General features: G+C 39.6%; 2 protein-coding genes across 2 annotated transcripts in view; both read right to left on the bottom strand.

Moving 5' to 3' along the window:
- The window catches only part of PIWIL4 (piwi like RNA-mediated gene silencing 4), a 54310-nt gene extending 38491 nt beyond the window's left edge, over positions 1 to 15819 (bottom strand). The window contains exons 1-4 of the mRNA XM_008953814.4: positions 15422 to 15819; positions 14219 to 14297; positions 7912 to 8043; positions 5544 to 5758 (exon numbers count right to left, since the gene is read on the bottom strand). Of these exons, the coding sequence (XP_008952062.3) occupies positions 5544 to 5758; positions 7912 to 8043; positions 14219 to 14297; positions 15422 to 15508 (513 nt within the window). The 5' untranslated portion in view covers positions 15509 to 15819. The remainder of the gene's footprint in view (positions 1 to 5543; positions 5759 to 7911; positions 8044 to 14218; positions 14298 to 15421) is intronic.
- Positions 15820 to 16814: 995 nt separating this feature from the next.
- FUT4 (fucosyltransferase 4) overlaps positions 16815 to 24232 on the bottom strand; it is a 33955-nt gene continuing 26537 nt past the window's right edge. The window contains exon 2 of the transcript XR_010113486.1: positions 16815 to 23864. The gene's annotated coding sequence lies outside the window, so the exon portion shown is untranslated. The remainder of the gene's footprint in view (positions 23865 to 24232) is intronic.

Below are 24232 nucleotides of genomic sequence, written 5' to 3'. Positions count from 1 at the left end.
CACATATATATACACACACCACAACAGTGTACATAATTGTACCCATTTTCAGGGTATTCATTGATACTCAGAAGCCCACTAGTGGACTGTCCTGCCCATCCCAAGTTCATGGATTCCAGAGGACAGCCTCCCAAAGTCTTTTTATAATGTAGAAGAGTAGAGAACAAGAGAGAAGGAAAGAAAGGAGAGAGGATAAATGACAGGGAAAGTAAACATGGGGAGAGAGAGGAATAAGTGGTGGAAATTAGAACAGATCAGAAATCTGATTTTATAAATTGCTGAAAGGTCTAGAGAAACCTAGAGTCCTTATAACCTGGAACAATGTTCTAGCAATATAATGAACACATGAATATGATTCTATAACAGCTCCCACTAAATTTAAGGCTTCTTGAACCAGAAAGGACTCAGAATAGGTTCTTGAAATAAAGGAATATACAAATCAGTCAATAAATATCAATCAATGATCATGGATTTTTCAAAGGGATAAGCAATTAGATAAAGTCAGCTAATTAGCAAGCATTTATGTATTCTGCCTCTACTTTCTACAGCTACAGAATGGTTTTAACCACTTTTAGATTGCATCAAGAATGTAAGGCAGGAACCAGTCACTGCATGGAAACAAAGAGAACCTGATCTTTTCACAGGGATGTAAGATTTCATCGAGATAATTTCTTGCTTCAGATAAAATTGTACAGAAATCAGAGGTGGACAGCTATAGAAAGAGCTCATCAACATGGGGAAAACTCTGGCAGACAGAAGGGATGCCCACCTCTCAAACTGCTGCAGGAGCTTTGGAACAAAGGATTAAGACAACAAAGGATGTCTTAATCCTTTGGGATGAGTGGTTGAGGGGAGGTGGCAGCAGATGGTCTCAGGAACTGCATTTTCAACAACCACCTAAGATCAAACTCTTCAGCCCCCTTTGTACCTCTCCCACCAAACACCCACTCCTCCTTCACTTCCTACATCTCTTATTGGGCCTCAGACCCTCCAGTCCCCAGGCTGCTAATCTCAGAGTAAACTTTCATTTCTCCTCCTCAATTCACAATCTAATCAGATGGCAAGTCTTACTGTATCTACACCAGGAATGTCTCTGATCTATCTCAGCTGTTCCAATACCATTATTTACCACAGTGCTTAAGAGCACATGATGTAGAATTGGATGGACCCTGGTCTTCTGCCTCTTACAGCTGGTGTGATGTGGAACACCTTTCTGGTACTGAGTCTAACTAAAGTCACAGGGTTGTGACGATTAAATGAGATAATGCATTGATTTTATTTCCATCCATTGCACAGGCACTCAGGAATTCAAATAAATAGCAGCACTTTGTATCTCTTTTCAAGCCCTTTCGACACCCTGCCCACACTATTTCAGTGGCACTTTACTACTCTTCCCACCTCCTTCTGTAAACCATTCAATAGGATGTGATCAGAGTAACTGTAATTTAACACAGCTGCCATGGAAATGCTCTCCAACGTCTTCAGTGATCCATGGAAGAGTCTCTATTCCTTGGCAGGACATTTAAAGTTCTCTTTACCTTTGAAATCACAACTTCCACACCTTCCTAGCTAAACCTGAATGAGCAAAAGTTTCTAAAATATGGCCCTCACTTCCCATCATTGCATGTTTGCCTCTTCTGCCTAGGAATCCCATATCTCCCATTGTCCACCTCACTGATCAAAATCCTAAACAAGGAACTATCACTCTCGCTCAAGTGTCCTGCTAGAAATAATCTTGCCTTTCATCAGGCTCCCTCTGACAACCTTGGGCAATATATTTAGCCTCACTAGGCCCCAAGGGTGATGACAGGATTAAATGAGATCATGCTATAAAGAGCCTGGCAGGCCCCTGGGCGTGGTGGCTCACACCTGTAATCCCAGCACTTTGGGAGGCTGAGGCGGGTGGATCACCTGAGGTCAGAAGTTTGAGCCCAGCCTGTCCAATGTGGTGAAACCGCGTCTCTACTAAAAATACAAAAATTAGCCGGGTGTGGTGGCAGGCGCCTATAATCCCAGCTACTCAGGTGGCTGAGGCAGGAGAATTGCTTGAAACCCAGGAGGTGGAGGTTGCAGTGAACCAAGATCATGCCATTGCACTCCAGCCTGGGCGACAAGAGCAAAACTCCTTCTCAAAAAAAAAAAAAAAAAAGCCTGGCAGAGTAAGTGATCAACACATGTAATCTGATAGGTGTAACTGGTAGTAGCAGTGGTGGTAGCAGCTACTTGTGGGACACAAAGTATAGATCTGCTCAAGAGAGAGATGTTGAGGATAACCTGGAGAACAAAGAAGGACAGTACTTAACACCTAGTAAGTGCTCAATAAATGCTAGCATAATAAAGATACTAATTATTATGACACTTATTTCATTCTACCTTACATAGTATTTATTTGTAAAGAACTTTTATTCGAAATTGAAATTTTGGAGAACAAGTACTCTGTTTTATTTATCTTTGTTTGCTCCATGGTCGCAACACCCTGCCAGGTTCAGAGTAGGCTCTTTATAGGTATATGAGAGTGGCAAATAGATGTGGACATGAATAGCAACACCAGTCTGGCTGCAGGTGCACAGATAGGGCCTGGACAGTGGAAGGCTCGGAGGCAGCTGAACAGGAATCCTGGAACTCCTAGGAGTTCATTGCGTCAACTAGTGGCTGAGATGTTTCAACTTAAATAAGCATCCTAGGACATGTGTAGGGGATGATGAGGATGCAGAATTAAGCCTCAGTCAATACCAAGATCAGAATAAAAAGGTGAGAGTAGCAGTATCTTCATTAGGACACTTTCTTTTGCACTGTAACTGGGTGACAGGTCATATGTTTATAAGAAATAAGACAACACTATTCTGTTTAAACCTAGTATCCCCTATATCTGCGAAATAAAATAAACAGGCCTGATTTGTCACACCATGTTTTTATGGTCTATTTTCTCACTTGTCCCCTTATTAGGCTCCATTCCCAGCAACAGAAAGGTGTTTGACACATACTACATGCTCATTTTGAATGAGAAATGAGTAGCAGTAACATATTCTTAGCATTTGTAGCGTATACGTTCTTCATTCTGTTTAGGTACAATGGAAGTAAGCTGGACACTTCAAGGGTAGTATTTAATAATTTCAACATATCTAAATTTCTAAACTAGTGCTAGAAATGTATCTACAAGAACATTTTTAATGGTAACAACAGATTTAAAATATATCATTTAAGTATGAGAAGCCATATTAGCGTGCTATCAACATCTGGTCATAGGACAAAGAATTGAAGAATCAATAAAAAATTATGGTGAATAAAAATGTTTCTTAATTTACAGATCTAGATTTTCTAAGCCATTAAATTTAATCATATGGTATAATTTTAATGTTCCATATCCAATGCAACAATCACTCAAGCAGCTCCTATAGATCTCAGGGTCTCATAAAAGGCAAAAGGCCCAAGAGTGCTAAGAAACACATTTCATGAGGAAATTCACAAAGACTTACCTAGAGTCTAAAAATTTAAATCTAAGCTATTGGTACCAAACTCTGCAAACAAACAGCTGAACTAAGGGACTAAGATTTCTAAGGGATAGAAGCATAAAATTTTAATCCAATGCTCTGTTTTAGTTTTTCACACAGAAATTGGTTCTTTTTTTCTTGTAATAATTGTAACATTGTTTTAGAACAAAACATATGTTAAAAACATCCATACCATCTTTATTTTAGGACTGAAGATGTCAAATGTGTAAAAAGGTGGATAAAGGAATATGAAATACACAATAGCTATTTCCAATGGTTGCATTAAAAAAACTTTAAAAATTGATATAAATAACTCATAATTTCTTATGATCGAGCAAGTAGTTAAATAAACGGCAATTCTAGAATCAAAAATTGATGTAAAATTATTTGGACATACAGGCACAAGGGTGCAGGAGCAAAAAAAGGTAGAATTAATTAAAAGTTCTGAAGCCATAGGCCAAATGGTGTTTCTTAGTCTTGCCTACTTTGGGAATTATTTTTTAAGGTGCCAATTTCAAGGACACTTACAGCTCTTATTTTAAAAATACCAGACCACCAGCTTCATAATTAAGAAATCAATTACTAGTGAAATCTTAATTAGGAAGTCTTTTTTTAGCTCTCAGGCAAGGGAACAGGAAAAAGGAAAGGAGTGATTCACTCATTCCAATTGTCATGAAAATCAACTAATCTCTTAAATATGTAAGTATATATGAGGAGACCTCAAAAAGTTCATGGAAAATATGTATTATGAAAAAACTATACATGGATTTCAAAAATTTTGCACCAAAATAAACTCATACTAACAGGATCCAGTGTGAGACACTAAGAATAAGACCTCAATTTGAAAAGGGCCCCTGTCAGAGCAATATGAATTCTGCTAAGATTGAAGCCAGAACAGACATCAAATTTTTGGCGATACTTGGGTAGAAGAATGGCAAAATCACTGATGTATAATGAAAAGTTTATGGGAACAATGCCCCAAAGAAATCAGCAGTTTACGAATGGATAACTCATCTTAAGAAGGGATGAGACAATGTTGAAGATGAAGCCTGCTGCAGATCATCTATACAGATTTGCAAGGAAAAAACATTCATCTTGTTCATGCCCTAATTGAGAAGACCAAAGATTAATAGCAGAAACAATAGCCAACACCACAGACATCTCAATTTGTTTAGCTTATACAATTCTGACTAAAAAATTAAAGTTGAGCAAACTTTCCATTCAACGCTTGCCAAATTCATTGCATTCAGATCAGCTGCAGATAAGAGCAGAGCCGTCAATAAAAATTTTAAATAAATGGTATTAAGATCCTGAAGCATTTCTTCAAAAAATTGTAAGAGGAGATGAAACCTGGCTTTACCAGTACGATCCTGAAGACAAAGCACAATCAGAGCAATCGCTACCGAGAGGTGGAAGTGGTCCAGTCAAAGGAAAAGCCAACCCATCAAGAGCAAAGGTCATGGCAATAGTTTCTCGAGATGCTCAAGGCATTCTGCTTGTTGACTTTCTGGAGGGCCAAAGAATGGTAACATCCGCTTATTACGAAAGTGTTTTGAGAAACTTTGCCAAAGCTTGAGCAGAAAAATGGCCAGGAAAGCTTCCCTGGAGAGCACCACAACAATGCTTCTACTCATTCTTCTCAACAAGCAAGGGTAAGTTTGCAAAAGTTTCAATGGGAAATCATTAGGCATACACTTTACTGCTGATTTGGCTCCTTCTGACTTTTTTGTTTTATAATCTTAAAATATCTGTAAAGGGCACCCATTTTTCTTTCGTTAATAAGCTAAAAAAGACTGCACTGATGTGGTTAAATTCCCAGGACCCTTAGTTCTCTAGAGATGGACTAAATGGCTGATATCATTGCTTATAAAAGTGTCTTGACCTTGGTAAAACTCTTGGTAAGAAAGGTAGTTTTTTAAATTCTTACCTTTTAATTCTATTTTTCCACAAACCTTTTGGAATCTCCTTGCATATGCATATATATGTGTGTGTGTATACACATATAATAAACACACACCCACATATACAGTAAAAAAACTAGTCATACTATACCTTTTCTTCTAGCTTTTGTGACAGAAAAAGGACGGCACCGTCGAATGCTTTTGCTTTGTTGGAAAGTTCACTATGACTATAAAGTAAAGCAATTCTCAGCCTTCTAGATGCTAAATCTGGAATATATGTCACATGGTACTGGTATAGCTGCCAGTCTTGGGGAAAATCTAAGTTAAAGAGGTTTGTAACCAGTTTCACAGGTATTCCACTGGAACCTGAAGAAGACAAACAAAAAACAATTTTTTAATCAGGAAATCACATCATGTTAATGTTAATCACACCATTTAAAAATGTATTTGCCTATGCATAGTAGTTGCTTTAAAGCAAGGATTTTTGCACAGTGACACAGGATAAATCCTAAAACTTGCAGCCTAATAACACCTTTGGGAGCTAAAATGGGATCATGCATGAAACAGGTCTCTTAAGAACATACGAGCAGACACTGACATTCCTGTCCTTGTGAGACGACAAGCGTCTGAACTCAACCATTCCAGGACACCTTTCAAAGCTTGCCTTCCCGCTCTCCTTCTCTGCAATTCAAATCGGCTCAAGTAATATTTTCAGATGCTGCTCTGAAATTATACTGCTCTCATATTATAAAGAAACAGTCTGGTTCTTACTATGAATATACAACCCCCAACCTCTGGGAAATCCAGATAATCAAAAGTTAATCATATTTCTGAAAATTCTGAAAAAGTTATATCAGTGGTTAGACCAAACAATCTCAGAGAAGACCCTCAGAGATTAAGGGGAAGGCTGGGGAGAGAGGAAGGAACTGTCATTTTTCCGACGTGAAAACAGACAGGGTTTCTGGGCTTCTGTTTTCTGCAGACACATGGAGGCCATGTGTGCTTCCGGGACTTCCAGCCCCTTACAGACATTTTTATTCACATCTTAAAAGTCTATAGGACAAAATCAGAGATGGCCACGATATAGTCAGTTAGTGATCAGGATGGTGTAAGCTCCCCCCAGGGTAGAATCCAGGAGGGTACAAAGGAGGTTCTTCTCACTTCCCCTTATAGAGAATCATCCAGTTTTGGTCTTATAGAAAAGAATGATATAGAGGCTGGGCACGGTGGCTCACACCTGTAATCTCAGCAGTTTGGGAGGCCAAGGCTGGTGGATTGCTTGAGGCCAGGAGTTCGAGACCAGCCTGGCCAACCTGGCAAGACCCTGTCTCTACAAAAAATACAAAAATTAACTGGGCATGGTGGCCCACGCCTGTAATTCCAGCTACTAGGGAGGCTAAGGCACGAGAATCGCTTGAACCTGGAAGGCAGAGGCTGCAGTGAACCAAGATCGCACCATTACACTCCAGCCTGGGCAACAGAGTGAGACGCTGTCTCCAAAAAAAGAAAAGAAAAGAATGATATAGAATAGATGCTATTTTGCTTTTCTCATGGAGGAAAGCAACCCAGAGACTCCAAGGTGGTGAGGAATACAAGGTATCAGCTGTGCTTCAGTATTTCCTCAGCTTCAACCTGGGGTATATATCTGGTAGGAGCAAGAAATGTCCGTGCTATTTTAGTTAAATAACAGATCTCTTTTGTTCTCCCAGATCCTGAGGAAATGGCAAAGCAACATATTTTAGCTGCTCATATAAATAAAGAGTAGTCAACCTAGACTGTCAGAGCCAGAAAGACCCTTCAAGATCGTCTACATATGATAGTTTTCAAACGGCAGCTGGGTCCCATTAGTGCTGCAGTTATGAAATCAGGTGAGGTGAATCGCATGTTTAATGAAAAGTCCAGAATAAAACAGAAAGGAAGAGATGCATTGTTTCATGAAACTTTTGCTTCAATTGTGTGTGGACAGTGTGTGTATGCTGGATAATAATATGTTTCTTATTTTGGTTCAAAAAGTTTGGAAAACACTGATCCGCATCAGTGAGTTTTAACTTTCGTGAGGTGGCCACAAAGACTTTTGAGAATCCAATGAAAACAATAGACCTACTTCCCAGAAGATACATATACTGACAATTTGCATGCAATTTTATGGGTGAGCCTGGAATCTGGGTAAAGAATCCCCCAAATAGGTTATGTCTTTCTTTTTACAGCTGAAGTCCAGAAAGATTATTACTTCCCATGTTGGGAAAGAAATGAAACATCTTTTTAACTCCCACCCCAGTATATGAAGAAAATCTTTTCCAAAAGTGAGATGTCATTTGGGGGAAGATATTATTTCTATTAATAAAAGAGAAAATTAAGGCTAGAAAATTAAAGCGTCTAACAGTGCCTTGAACATAGAAGACGATCGGTAAATATCTGTTAAGCAAACATATGAACTTATTTATTTTAGACCTAGAATTTGGAAGTCCTTAAGCAAGATTTGGTAACATTAAAAAAGTAAGTAACATAAAACTGGGTACCTGTTTTACAATTTCTCACATGTGCCAATTTTTCTCTGGTACAGATACTCAAATCCATAAAGTCCTGTTTGTTTTTCACACCTCTTTCCATGAAGGTACTTCCAGCATCACCAGAAGATATCCCATATTTATCTAAAACATGAAGAGAATGTGGTAACAGCTAATATTTCATTCTAGTGATACTGTTTGCAACTACTATGTCAAAAATGCATTGCAATCCAAACTTGTGGTTTTGAATACAGTTTGCCCATATTGCTGAAACCATTCATGACTATTACAGAAGTCTTCAGCCTAAAAACGGAAAATTGTGAAGAAAACACAGAACGTTTTGTTAAAAATAACAGATCCTGGCCAGATGTCGTGACTCATGCCTGTAGTCCCAGCACTTTAGGAGGTCATGGCGGGCGGATCGCTTGAGCTCAGGAGTTAGAGACCAGCCTGGGCAACGTGTTGAAACCCTGTCTCTACCAAAAACACAAAAAATCAGCTGGGCGTGGTGACATGTGCCTGGGCTGAGGTGGGAGGATCACTTAAGCCCAGAAGGTGGGGGTAGCAGTGAGCCATGGTCACGCCCGCACTCCAGCCTGGGCGACAGGGCGAGACCCTGTCTCACGAAAACAAAAACAGATCTTGAGTTAGTTCTTGCCCTTGTAATATTGTAGACTTTCACTTCTTGGCTAAGGAGAAAGCCCTCCCTCCCCATTCCCTTCTCCATACCTATTTAGGGAGGGCAGCTCTCCTGCCGTTAGCTCTTGTGTAACACCCTGAAGGATTACAGACTAACTTCTGTCCTCAGCAACTTCTGCCCAGAAAGAAGATGAATCTGACATTTCCCAAAGAAAAGAAGAGAAATTGCCCAGAACATTGCCATCAGTTTTTATTCTAGGTCATTCCCCCTAAGAATAAAAGCCAGTGTTTCACCTCAGGGCATATCACTTACTGACAGCTTCTAGAAAACATGAAATTAAAATCTGTTTCCAAATGAGTATTTTCTGTTTAAATTAGTACGGGAGATGCTGACTTTCTGGCATGTTGAAAATAACTTTATAAAAATACAAAATGTTACTGCAAAGTAATATGAATTTCTAGAATTCTATTACCCTCACTAAATTGTCCATATAAGCCATTGCTCGTGGTTTCAAAAGATGTTAGGTGGTTTCTGAAAATTCAAGCTACCATAGTATGGCAGTTACCAGCAGCTGGAGGGAGGGGGGAATGGGAGTAATTAATTAATGAGTACAGAGTTTCCATTTTGCACGGTGAAAAAAGATCTAAAGTTGGATGGTGGTGATGATTGCACAACAAAATAAATGAAGTTCATCTCCCAAGACTGCACATTTAAAAGTAATTTAAATGGTAAATTTTATGTTATATATATTTTAAGATAAATAAATAAAACTCCAATTTTCCCTCCAAGGATGAAGGATTTTCATCATTCACTGTTCATAACAATGTGCGCATATCAAAAAGCTTATCCACCACGATCAAGTTGGCTTCATTCCTGGGATGCAAGGCTGGTTCAACACACGCAAATCAATAAACGTCATCCATCACATAAACAGAACCAAAGGCAAAAACCACATGATTATCTCAATAGATGCAGAAAAGGCCTTCAACAGAATTCAACAGGCCTTCATGCTAAAAACTCTCAATAAATTAGGTATTGATGGGACATATCTCAAAATAATAAGAGCTATCTATGACAAACCCACAGCCAATATCATACTGAAGGGGCAAAAACTGGAAGCATTCCCTTTGAAAACTGGCACAAGACAGAGATGCCCTCTCTCACCACTCCTATTCAACATAGTGTTGGAAGTTCTGGCCAGGGCAATCAGGCAGGAGAAAGAAATAAAGGGTATTCAATTAGGAAAAGAGGAAGTCAAATTGTCTCTGTTTGCAGATGACATGACTGTATATCTAGAACACCCCATCGTCTCAGCCCAAAATGTCCTTAAGCTGATAAGCAACTTCAGCAAAGTCTCAGGCCACAAAATCAATGTGCAAAAATCGCAAGCATTCCTACACACCAATAACAAACAGAGAGCCAAATCATGAGTGAACTCCCATTCACAATTCCTTCAAAGGGAATAAAATACCTAGGAATCCAACTTACAGGGATGTGAATGACCTCTTCAAGGAGAACTACAAACCACTGCTCAACGAAATAAAAGAGGATACAAACAGATGGAAGAACATTCCACGCTCATGGATAGGAAGAATCAATATCGTGAAAACGGCCATACTGCCCAAAGTAATTTATAGATTCAATGCCATCCCCATCAAGCTACCAATGACTTTCTTCACAGAATTGGAAAAAACTACTTTATAGTTCATATGGAACCAAAAAAGAACCCACATTGCCAAGACAATCCTAAGCCAAAAGAACAAAGCTGGCAGCATCACGCTCCCTGACTTCAAATTATACTACAAGGCTACAGTAACCAAAACAGCATGGTACTGGTACCAAAACAGAGATATAGATCAATGGAACAGAACAGAGTCCTCAGAAATAACACCACACATCTACAACCATCTGATCTTTGACAAACCTGACATTAACAAGAAATGGGGAAAGGATTCCCTATTTAATAAGTGGTGCTGGGAAAACTGGCTAGCCATATGTAGAAAGCTGAAACTGGATCCCTTCCCTACACCTCACACAAAAATTAATTCAAGATGGATTAAAGACTTAAATGTTAGACCTAAAACCATAAAAACCCTAGAAGAAAACCCAGGCAATACCATTCAGGACATAGGCATGGGCAAGGACTTCATGTCTAAAACACCAAAAGCAATGGCAACAAAAGCCAAAATTGACAAATGGGATCTAATTAAACTAAAGAGCTTCTGCACAGCAAAAGAAACTACCATCAGAGTGAAGAGGCAACCTACAGAATGGGAGAAAATTTTTGCAATCTACCCATCTGACAAAGGGCTACTATCCAGAATCTACAAAGAACTTAAACAAATTTACAAGAAAAAATCAAACAACCCCATCAAAAAGTGGGCAAAGGATATGAACAGAGACTTCTCAAAAGAAGACATTTATGCAGCCAACAGGCACATGGAAAAATGCTCATCATCACTGGCCATCAGAGAAATGCAAATGAAAACCACAATGAGATACCATCTCACACCAGTTAGAATGGCGATCATTAAAAAGTCAGGAAACCACAGGTGCTGGAGAGGATGTGGGGAAATATAGGAACACTTTTACACTGTTGGTGGGACTGTACACTAGTTCAACCGTTTTGGAAGACAGTGTGGCAATTCCTCAAGGATCTAGAACTAGAAATACCATTTGACCCAGCCATCCCATTACTGGATATATACCCAAAAGATTTTAAGTCATGCTACTATAAAGATACATGCACACGTATGTTTATTGTGGCACTATTCACAATAGCAAAGACTTGGAACCAACCCAAATGTCCAACAATGATAGACTGGATTAAGAAAATGTGGCACATATACACCATAGAATACTATGCTGCCATAAAAAAGGATGAGTTCATGTCCTTTGTAGAGACATGGATGAAGCTAGAAACCGTCATTCTGAGCAAACTATCCCAAGGACAGAAAACCAAACACCGCATGTTCTCACTTATAGGTGGGAATTAAACAATGAGAACACTTGGACGCAGGGTGGGGAACATCACACACCAGGGCCTGTCGTGGGGTGGGGGAAGGGGGGAGGGATAGTATTAGGAGATATACCTAATGTAAATGACGAGTTAATGGGTGCAGCACACCAACATGGCACATGTATACATATGTAACAAACCTGCACGTTGTGCACATGTACCCTTGAACTTAAAATATAATAATAAATAAATAATAATAAAAAATTTTTAAATAAAAAACCTAATAACAAAAAAAAAATGTGTGGCAGATGTGAAAAAACATTTGCAAGGATAGAATAATGTTTGAAAATAATGGAGGGCACTGGGCCTGTCAGAGTAGGGCTTCTGTGCTCAGAGGCTGCACATTCATTTGTGTGTTTGGATCACAGGGGTACATACACAGGACTGGAAAACTCCCAGTGAGGAACAGCAGAGTCAGACATGAGATGGGTGGGGGGACCAGACCCTCAGAGTCTGGGAGAACCTAATGCTTAGAGCTTCCACATTTATTAGAAATCAATTGCTTGTGAAAATAAAAAACACCGGGGTCAGAACAAAAGAGATGACTAAATTTTTTTTTTGTTTGTTTGTTTTTGTTTTTGTTTTTGAGATGAAATTTCCCTCTTGTTGCCCAAGCTGGAGTGCAAGGGCGCAAGCTCGGTTTACTGCAACCGCCACTTCCCGGGTTCAAGCGATTCTTCTGCCTCAGCCTCCCAAGCAGCTGGGATTACAGGTGTGCGCCGCCATGCCTGGCTAATTTTTTGTATTTTTAGTAGGAACGGGGTTTCACCATGTTAGCCAGGCTGGTCTCGAACTCCTGACCTCAGGTGATCCGCCCGCCTTGGCCTCTCAAAGTGCTGGGATTACAGGCATGAGCCATCACGCCCGGCCTGGCTAACTGGTTTTATTCAGGGTCACAGGCTACACTGTGTTCCCCCAAAATTCATATGCTGATGTCTTAACCCCCAGTGCCTCAGAATGTGATCATATTTGGTGACAGGGTCTTTAAATAGGTGATTAAGTTAAAGTGAGGTCATTATGGTGGTTCCTAATCCAGTATGACTGTTGTCATAAGAAGAGGAATCAGGACATAGAAATGCAAAGGAAAGATCATGTGAACACAAGGAGAAGACGGCCTTGGATAAACCAAGGAGAGGGTCCTCAGAAGGAACCAGCCCTGTCCCCACCTTATCTCAGACTTTAAGCATCCAGATTTGTGAGAAAATAAATTTCTGCTGATTAAGCCTCCTACTTAGTACTACTTTGTCGGGGCAGCCCTAGCAGATTAACACATGGGGCATGCCAACTCACAGTGTGTGATTGTGGTGACTTGGAGTAGCATGTTGACAAGTATCCTGAGACCAAATCTGGCTTTGCTGTGAGGACAGCTACCATTGAATGGTGATGTTTACCACAGGAGGGGAAGAAAGAGAGCAGTGGCTACATGCATACCAGGTTTCTACCATCCTTCCAAGCAATGGCATTGGCATTTATATGCCGTTCAGATTTTTTTTTCTGCTTTTTAAAAAATGCGTATACATTTAAGGCATAAGAGCATAGTTTTGTTACATGGATATATTGCATAGTGTGAAGTCTGGGCTTTTAGTGTAACCATCATCTGAATAATGTACATTGCAGCCATTAAGCAATTTCTCACTCCCCTCCCACCCTCCCAACCTTCCGAGTCTCCAATGTCTATTATTCCACACTCTATGTCCATGTGTACACATTATTTAGCTTCCACTTATAAGTAAGAACATGCAGGATTTGACTTTCTGTTTCTGAGTTATTTCAGTTAAGATAATGGCCGCCGCCCGGGGGCGGTGGCTCATACCTGTAATCCCAGCACTTTGGGAAGCCAAGGTGGGCAGATCACCTGAGGTCAGGAGTTCAAGACTAGCCTGACCAACATGGAGAAACCCTGTCTCTACTAAAAATACAAAATTAGCTGGGCGTGGTGGCACATGCCTGTAATCCCAGCTACTTGGGAGGTTGAGGCAGGAGAATCACTTGAACCTGGGAGGTGGAGGTTGCGGTGAGCTGAGATTGCGCCATTGCACTCCAGCCTGGACAACAAGAGCAAAACTCCATCTCAAAAAAAAAAAAAACAAACAAAAAAAAAACCAAAAGATAATGGCCTCCAATTCTATCCATGTTGCTACAAGACATGCTTTCATTCTTTTTATGGCTGAGTAGTAGTCTCTTATATATGTTACCACATTTTCTTTATCTAATTATCCATCGATGGATGCTTAAGTTGATTTTATATCTTTGCTATTGTGAATAGTGCTGCAATAAATGTACAAGTGCAGACAAATTTTTGATATAATGATTTATTTTCCTTTGGGTAGATACCCAGCAGTGGGGTTGCTGGATCAAATGGTATTCGTATATAACACCATAAAGATTTTTAAAGCATTTTTTCAAAATCCTTCAGTGAATAGAAAGAAACAGAAACTGGCTTCCTAATATCTATGGAGTCCCGTCTACCAAACACTGTCAGGAAATTCAGCACGTGCTTCTATGTTAAAGAGTCCCAAAGGAACATGACAAAGGGGATCCTTCAAGGAAAGGAAATCAGGATGTGCAAGAGGTGGGCCTACTGCTGTAAGGCCTGGCAGGGCTCCTCTTGCTCCATTCAGGTTGAATGGTACTAAATGAACAGGCTGAGCTGCACTTACCGTTGGTTGAGATCCTGCTTGTTCCCAAGAAGCCATTGCTAGAGGATGCTTCATTGTTACTAAGATCAACAGATCTAGGCTAAAATGGCAAAAAAAAGTTTTGTTCAGATTTACAATGGTAAGTCACAAACCAAAAGATTATCCTAAGAACAGTGTCAGGTCTTTAGATTACCATGAACTAGGCAAAGAAAATGTTAACAGGTAAAACCCTTGAGAGATGAGAAGAGAGTGCCCATTCTAGAAAAGAGGATAAGGACACGCTATAGTTTTCCTCACTCATCAAACTTTGATTTTAGTACCAACTGTCGCCAGATATAGCTGGAGGTGTAAAGAAGCAGAGATGAGATCCTTGTGCCCAGGGAGCTCACCAGAGGGCATGCGGCACAGATGCACATGGACCTCATGCTTCCATGGCCCACGGACATAAAATGAACAGAGGCCCCGGGTCAGCAGCTCAGATCATGACTCTGCATGAATAAACAGGGCCAAAACAGGTTCACAAAATAGGCCAAGGGAACCATTAGCATTTTCTCTTTTCATAGTAACTACTTCTCTTTGTTCAAGAAGTTACTCCATCTTGGCCTGCTAAAAGATGAACAAAGTCCAGAGAAGACCACTTCATGAGAATAAAGGCATAAGGACCACAAACTATTCATATGGATACTTGCTCCAAATGCTAAGAATATGTAGTTGTATTAATAACATCACTCCAAAGTTGCTTATTGGCAGGTCAATCTAGTTGCCTAAATCCAGCAAGGAGCTTTCTCTATAGTGGTTGCTCAAGAAACAGTAGTTTAATCTAAACCACATGTGTGAGAGTACTTATTTTTATATACTAATTAGCCAGAAAAACTGCATTAGATTATATGCCGTGTAATGTTATGAAAGCACATCACTTTTTACAAGGCAATTTAAAACGAAATCATGAAATTAAAACTCAGAAAGTAGAAGAGAATGACATATTTGTCCCCAATCTTCAGTCCTCTTTACTGGCTAATATACCTACGTTAATATCTTACTCAGACAAGATCCCTAGAAGGAGAAAACTGTTAGAACAAACCTTGGAAAGACTCAAACTTGAGAGAAAAGATAACGCACTACTTCGTAACAGAGAGGAGGAGATACATGCAGAGGAAGGCATTGTTCAGGCTAGAGACAGAGGTAGGAGAAAACGAAACCATGCGCAATAAGCATTCTACACACCAATGGCGAGGCTTGGATGCGCCCCACTTCTGTGGCACTGGGGCTGCGGGCGATGCCTCTGGCCTTCACTCGGGCTCTTCCACTCATGTTCCCGGTGAGCCCAGAGTGGCCACAAGAGCTGCAAAGTCTCAGTTAGGATATGTTTTGCTTTGGCTACAGATGGCGACGGTGTGACGGCGAAACTGCCTGGAGGCGGTGGATGTCCAGCATCCACAACCAACGCCGGGGCTGGAAATGCGTCCGAGGCCCGTGCGTGGGTGGAGAAGGCGCGCTGGGGCGTAGGGGTTGGCGCGAGCACGTGGGCCTGTGCAGGACTTCCTTTTTCTTCCCATTACTTCCACCCCCACCCCCAAATTTGGCATTATCCAGCTTTTTCATTTTTACCAATCTTATGTGTATTGGGTGGCATCAAACAATAATTTTTTTTTCAGTCTGTATTTTCTGCTCACCAATGAGGGTAAGTACCTCTTCATACATGTGATAGTTTTGGAGTTTTCCATTCTGCAAATTGCCTGTCGTATCCGTTGCCCATTTTTAAAGTTGAGTGTCTCATCTTTGTGATTTGGAAAACTTTTTTTAAAAAAATTGCAAATATGCAAATATCTACTTCCTATCTATCACTTGTTAATTTTTACTATGAAATGCTTTAACCAAAATCCTAAATTTCGATGTTGTCAAATTCAGCCAATTTAAAATTCGTGCTTTTTGGGTCTTTTTAAAAGAAAATTCCACCTGTCCTCAGTTTACAAGGACAAGGACATTATATAATATTTTCTTTTTATTAACTTCGTAAGTGTACTGTTCACAGCAAGTATCTTCAATCCCTCAGGTATTTACACTCACACATATGTAAGTATACATGCAATGTGAGTGAGATAGAAGTCCAACTTTATCTCCATATAGTGAGCCATTCTTCCTTGACATCATCTGTTAAATAGCATATACTTTCTCTAATACTTTGTGAAGCCACCTCCAGCAAATGACAGATTCCCACGTATCAATAGATCTAGTCTGTGCCTTCCATTTCTGCACCAAGACTTTAACACTTTGTATCATTATTTCTTTGTGTTATTCATAGAATCTGGTGGTATAAGTCTTTGCATTTTGATATTTTTTCCAACTGATTTATTTATTCACAGACTTTATTCTTCCATATAAATTTTAAAATAAGTTCGTCAAGTTTCTTTAAATATCTTGCTTAAATTTCAGTAGCATTGTATCCAATATATAAATCAATTTAGGAAGAACTTACATCTTTACAATGTTAGATTTCTCCATTTATTCAAGTCTTTCTTTTTATCTTTTAATAGAGTTTATTTTTTTCATAAAAGTCTTATATACTGAGTTAACTTTTGAAAATTTCATAGTTTTTGTTACTATTGTGAACTATATCTTCTTGTCATGTTTCATACTTGGTAATTATTAGTGTAGACACATGATACTGGTTTTTGTAAAGTTGATATTGTTTATCAAGCTTGCTGAATTCCTCAGTTCTTAGAGCTTGTCTTTTGATTTCATTGAATTTGTATGTAGATAATCATATCATCTACAAATAATGATAATTTTGTCTCATCCATTCTTATTCTTTTTCTTTTTATTTGTTTTTCTTGTCTTATGTTGCTCAGATTTTTCAGTACAATGTTGAAGGTTACTATGGTAGTTGGAATTCTTGTTTTCTTTCTGATTTTAAAGACTGAAATGTCTCCATTTTGTTTGATATTTGCTATAAAAATCTATTTTATAGACCTTATCATCTTAAGAAAGCTTTCTTCTATTCCTGCTTTTCAAAGATTATTTTAATTATAAATGTGTGTAGAATTTTATTAAATACTACCCTGGATTTGTTGAAAAGCTTGTGCTGAAGTTATAAGGGCACATGTACAGGCTGTTCATCAGAGTATTATTTGGAGTGGCAGGTAGTTGCAGGCAGCTTATGTGCCCATCAGAAGGGCAACAGGTAGGTAAAATGTGGTAGACACATGGAGTGGATTACTAGGCTAACATTCAGGAATAATGACCTAAAAATATATTTAGCAACATGGATAAATCTTAAACACATTGTATTGAATAAAGGAAAAGCTTAAAAAAAGATTGAGATCTATACAATGGTAAAATATTACATTAATTTTTAAAACATTAAGGACACCTGTATATGGGATATGTACTAATTTTTTAAGTAAATATATATATCCAAGAACAGACACAATAGATTATGTACTTATATAAGGGAATAAAACAGGACTGTGAATGGGGCAGAGAAAGAGAAAGCAAAAGACAGTATAATATAATATAGAACTTGCACAGGCCCGTGAGAATCATACAAAATGAATCAAAGAATATGATTAATTCAATTTTCTGTACTTGGGGACTGAAAATTTAATAAATATAATAGCTAATGTTTATTGAATACCTACAGTATGCTAGGCATTATTGCCCCAGTTTTATAGATTAGGAAATTAAAGCTTAGGCAAACTAAGTGACTTGCCCAAGGCCCTACATTATGTGGCATAGCTGGGATCCCAATTCAAGTCTGTCAGCCTGTAAAGCTCACACTGTATCCACTCATCTTCTACTCTCCTCCCTCCAAGAAGGTGATCTGCCTTACTTTTGATGCAGCTCTTACTATAGGAAAAAGCCCAAAGCCTGTGTGTTATACCCTGCTCTGCCATTCTATTTATTCTCCATTAGAATACCCTTTCATCAGGTTCTCTTGGAACATATTAACCCTGACTGCTGGCAAGTGCAAGAGACAATGATGGCCTTGGGCAGAGATGGCCAGCCTTGGACTTGGTTCAGTGAAGCTACTCTAATGAATAATAATAGATTTCTTTGAAAATGAAAGAGTCTGAAAGTTGTGAGTGATCATAAACTGCTGTGCTACAAAGGAGGGGCAGATGGAAAACACAGCGTGGACAAGGAATCTACTTCTGAAAATCTGTGCTTTGTTTCTGAATGTAAGAATAGTCTCCAGCCCATGTTTTCCAAATTTACCACCTCTTGATACCACATTCCTTTTCATGTGACCTGCATTGATGTGGTAACATGACAGAGTGACAAGAAAGGCTAAGAATACATGAGACCTTTGAACAGTCAGATCCCTTCAATTTTCCAAATACTAATGTGTTATAAAATCAGAAATATTGATGATTTCTAATTATTATCTGCATTTTTCAACTCTCTTCTATGATTGCTATGATAACCGACATACAAATCAGTCACATTGTGCCTTCCACATAGGGTTTTTTAAATGCACGTGTACTTTCCCTGTGGTAGTGATAGATGCAGGAGGAAGATAAGAGGGGGGTTCCCGGAGAACCTCTGACTGGCCTGCACACTGGGAGAATGGGGTTGGAGCCACAGCAAGTTGGAACCAACCGCTTGCAGTGGGGAGGAGCCTGGGCTCTTCAGTTCCTATGTGTGGCCTGGAATGAATCTCTGAGGTGGGGGCCTGTCGCTTTGCTGAAAGTTTTTTTCCTTCTCGCCCAATAAATTCTGCTTCCTCACCCTTCAATGTGTCTGCATGCCTAACTTTTCCTGGTCATGTGACAAGAACTCGGTTTTAGCTGAACTAAGGAGCAAAGTTCTCCATCAGTAGGGAGGCAGTACGGTAAGGTTACAGGTATGCATGGCATAAGGTTAAAGTCAGGCAGACCAGAGTTTGTATCCCAACTCCATTGTTTACTAGCTTTCTCACCCAAGGAAATTTATGTAATCTCATTTAGCCTCAGTTTATTTGACTATAAAGTGGGGATAGTGACACTAGGATTTCTCAGCGTTAGCAGTATTCACATTTTGGACTGGAAAATTCTCTGTTGTGGAAGGCTGTCCTATGCCTTGCAGGATGTTTAGCAGTATCTCTCGCCTCTACTCACTAGATGGTAATAGCATTCCCTCTAATTGTAACAGCCAAAAATATCTCTAGACATGACTCACTGTACCCTGGAGGGCAAGTCACTCCTGGTTGAGAATCGCTGAGATATGTCTACCCCAAGGATTGTTTTGAGGATTAAATGAAATAATAATGATGTTTGTATGGTGTTTGCCACACAATAAAAATTGCATAATTTATTATTATTATTATCGTGTGTGGTGAACAAATTTTATAAAAATGAATTCAGTACATTTTTTGCAGTGTGTCATACTTTTGAACTTGCATCAGATCACTCCATGTGCATGTATTGGCTCAGGATACTGCTAGTCATAGGTGCCTCTTGTCTCATGCCACCCTTCCTTCACATTTTTCTCAGTCCACCTTTCAACTCCAGCCATTGCTATGGCAATCAACTGCACACAGTGTAACCTGATAGCATCGCACCTCAACTGAATCCTGTATCTCTCAGTTCTGTCTAGGGCTTCTCTGCTACAGCAGGACACCCACTCAGCCATACTGACACAGAAGCAAACCTCAAGTTAACACCTTCATGGGGCAACCTTTCGCCAAAAGGGGTGGGAGAATGTGGATAAATCCTCCCTCTTCCATCCACTGGGCAGACAATTCTACAGTGCATTCTTTAGCCTCACAGAGGGTCCGTAGTGGGGTCAAGTACCAGATGCCACAGAAGTGATGAGCTTGATAATGCATTCTTGAGTTGAATTTCATCCTCCCTTATTTCACTCTTCCCAGGCCCTCTCTCCTGTTCCTTGCTGTCACTAAAATAAACCACCCACTTTCAAGCCCTTATCTCAGGTTTATTTGGGAGGAAACTTAAGCTAACATAGTTCAGTAGGAAAATATAGTATTCATTCTAAAACAGATTCCATGCCTGCTGTGAAATACTGTAAATGGTAATGGTTCCAAGCATTAGTATCTAAATGTCCAAGCATTAGTGTCTAAATTTTATCAATGAGAAGGCACAGTCCGAAGATTTGCCTAAACTCATCCTGCAAGTCAGCTGTAAAAATTAGTTTTTCAGTTATTCAGTCTTGTCTGTGGCTGTAACTTAATTTTTTAAATGATTTTTTATTAGGTAGACCCTGGTCATGTACAAGTGTAGGCCTGTTCACATCAGCTAATTTATTTGACAATACCCATGGTTCCTGCTAACACAAAATTAATTCCTCAGGCACAGGTGTAGGTGGTTCAACATCTGTAGAATTAGTGCATCAATATGTTACCTTCATTGGGCCTTCTTTTAATAATACTGGATTAATTTTGAACTGTCTCATTCTTTTAACTTTTTATTTTGCAATGTATCACATTTACAGAAAAGTTGCAAGGATAACGCAAAGAATGCCCATAAACCTTTTACCAAGATTCACCAATTAACATTTTGCTATATTTGCCGTATTATTTTTTCTTTGTATGTGTGTGTGTGCATATATATATATATATATATATATATATATATTTTTTTTTTTTTTGGTCCATGTTGCAAAGAAGTTGACATCATGACCTTTGACTCTTAAATAGTTTAGTGTGCACAGCAGATCTTTGAATAATGTTGCTTCATTCAACATCATTTCCTTATAATGTTGATGAGAAAAAAATCTATTTTCAGCCACGGCCCCTGGAGTGGGCATATTCTTCCCATGTCTACATGAGTTTTATCTGGGTACTCCAATTGCCTCCCACATCCCAAAGCTGTGTGTGTTAGGTTCATTGGCATGTCTACAAGGTCCACGTCTAAGTGAATGTTGGTGTGGATGTGAGTGTTCCCTGCAACGGAATGGAGTCCTGTTCAGGAAGGGTTCCTGAGCTGCTGGGATAGGCTCCAGCTACCCATGACCCTAAACTGGAAAATGTGGGTAAATAATTATCTTACTTGTTTTTATTAATCTTTCTTAAATGTATGTATAGCTTACATTTCAATGTTTAATATTAGAAGTGTTTTGAGTCTGTATTTAGAAGTTTGGTGATATCTTTGTCACCAGAAGTAAGCCATAGGAACTTAACTCTTGTTTACATCAATTAGCCTATGGTAAAATTGGTTTCGTAATACGTTGTTTGGCTTAAAGTCGAAGTTTCCAAGAATCTACTGACAACGTTGAGGACTTACTATATTTGTTAGGTGTAAGAATATTTTTCATTCCCTTATACAACAACAGTACAATTATCTAGATCAGGAGATTTAAAATGGGTAAATACTACTGATTAAACTATAGTCCATAGTTAACTTTGCTAAGTGTCCTCAAAAAAGCAATTTTTTTTCTGGCCCGGAATATGGTTAGGTCAGAATAATGCATTGCATTTAGTTGTCATGCTTTTTTTACTCTTCTTGAATCTGTAACATGAATAGTCTTGCTTTCTTTTTTAAAACAAATTGTGAGAAATATATTATTGATATGTTCAGAGAAAGAAAAATTCACATTAAGCATTAGATGTTAAACTGCTTAAACATTGTAATGGAAATCTTTCCAAAATGCATCATCTGCTTCCTTGTCCCATTGTGCTCCAGAAAGGATTTAAGATTATTTCTGTATGTACAAGATAAAAGAGGAGGAAATGGTTACAAGAGAGAGCTTTTCTATTCCCTAGTTCTTCCCCTAGTTTCCTCTCCATTAGGTTTGCACTTCCTCACATAAGCACTCTCTTTCCCTAAGAAAATCCATCCACCTCCAACAGGAAGTCCCCCATTCCAATGACCCAGTGATGTCATTTTGACTTTCCTCAGCTGTAAGCACTTTCCTTTGTGAGCTCTTTCTTCCATTACAAGAAAAAATTCTCTCTCTCTCTGTCTCTCTCTCTCTCTCTCTTTTTTTTTTTTTTTAATAGATGGAGTCTCACTCTTGCCGCCCAGGCTGGAGTGCAGTAGCACGATCTCGGCTCACTGCAACCTCTGCCTCCTGAGTTCAAGCGATTCTCCTGCCTCAGCCTCCCAAGTAGCTGGGACTACAGGCATGTGCCACCATGCCCAGCTAATTTTTGTATCTTTAGTAGAGACGAGGTTTCACCATGTTTGCCAGAATGGTCTCAAACTCCTGACCTCAGGTGATCCGCCCGCCTCGGCATCCCAAAGTGCTGGGATTACAGGCATAAGCCAGCGTGCCCAGCCAAATTTTTTCTCTTTTGATTTTAAAAGAAATTAAAACATTTTCATGGGCCCCCAAAAGCACTGTGGGCCCTATGCACTGTGCTTATGGTGCCCAACAGGTAACACTGGTCTTGCCCTCACCCCCATATGCATTCTGCAAACTGAGTCATTAGATGTAGAAGCACACTCAGTGAATGCAGCAATCAGGTCAGGGATGGCCACTGGCTCCCAGGCCCTACAGAAGCGTGCAGAAGGTGGGGTGAGGGAGGATCCCTGGCCCTCTAATGTCAATGGCCAGGGTAGACCTGGGTCCTTTGCAGTAGTCCCTTCTGTGTGAGCTGCAGGCATGTCCACTTACTCTGTTTAATTATGGAATGTGTTAGAGCAGTGCATGCATCTCTCCCAAGGACAGGTAACATATAGAGGAGGGTAGGGAGCAGGACCGCCTCCACTCATACTGGGAAAGGAAATATTTTCTCAATTAGCAAAGCTCTTCCCTCTTTTCCCCAAGTCAGTACTTCCGCCCTTATTGTACGGAGTTGTACTTGGTGTCCTTCCAGCTCCAGCTTGGGGCCTACCAGGATAAACAAGGAAGTTAGATTCCCTCAACATTGGCTGCTTATTTTGTTACCCTAAGAAGGGTCTCCCAATTTATGACTATAGTAAGGACTCAGTTAAAACTTTTGATTTTCTCAGTGCTGGGTGATTGGAATGGAGGGATATCTTTCATTAGCAACTCTGTAAATAAAGGAGCATTACCAAGCGTAACAAACAGGCCTAAGATCTACAAAGTTCAGAGTTGTTGACCTCAGTCTGAAAAATTGGGAACAGTAAGCCTTCTGTTAACCACTGAACTCAGCCCCAGTAATTCCCTTACTGAACTCATGCCTCAAATAACAATGACCCCAATCCACACTATTGTCAGACTTCATGGCTAGTCAAGTCTTCCCACATGGAGTATGAAAGCTGAGATTTCTTGAGGTAATATGATTCAAATTTGGTAACATCCTAATTGGTTCAGACCCTGTTTTGGCCTAATACTATGGTAATATTCACTAGGCAAAGAGAAGGTTGTTGGGACATTGGGGCTTAGTCTTTGAGGGGGAATTTCCTGAGGGGGTGGGTGAGGGGAGTCATGAGTGACTCAGCTCCAACAGGACTGCTCTATTCTAATCTGTTTCATATATTGGGATTCTACATAAACTTTTGTTTGAAAATTAGATTCTGCTCTTTTAAAAAAGAAGTTTGAAAGCCACCAATACAGTCTTTTTTCTTACTTTTATTCCAGAAACTACCTAAGCAATCCTAAACACAAGCTTAAATATTTAGAATGTTGATCTTTCATCCACCTAATCTCAAGGTGGTTCACAGGGAAAACCAGTAGCCTTGGAGTCCAAGACATGTAGAATCAGCCTTTGCTGTGCAGTGAGGAGCTGTGTGATCCGAAGTGAGTAGCTCCGCTTCTCAGTTATCTGTAACAAGAGGATTATAAAACTTAGCTCAACAGGGGGTGTTGTGAGTGTAAAATGGGATAATGTATGTAGGGAAGTACTCAGCTTAGATAGCCATATTGCAGCTTCAATAGAGTTCACCTTCTCTGAGCTGCCGTCTTCCCACTTAGGTCAACCTCATGTACTCTCCCTGTTAAAGGAACTTCTTCGCTACCCCATGGTACAAAACTCATTTTCTTTTATGTGGGTCTCAGCAAAGATAAAAGATGCTGTTACCAGAAAGGGGTCCCAATCCAGACCCCAAGAGAGGGTTCTTGGATCTCGCACAAGAAAGAATTTGAGGCAAGTCCATAGAGTAAAGTGAAAGCAAGTTTATTAAGAAAGTAAAG

This window comes from Pan paniscus, chromosome 9 (assembly GCF_029289425.2).
Source record: "Pan paniscus chromosome 9, NHGRI_mPanPan1-v2.0_pri, whole genome shotgun sequence".
Classification (NCBI taxonomy): domain Eukaryota; kingdom Metazoa; phylum Chordata; class Mammalia; order Primates; family Hominidae; genus Pan; species Pan paniscus.
This window is presented reverse-complemented; position numbering and strand designations above follow the sequence as displayed.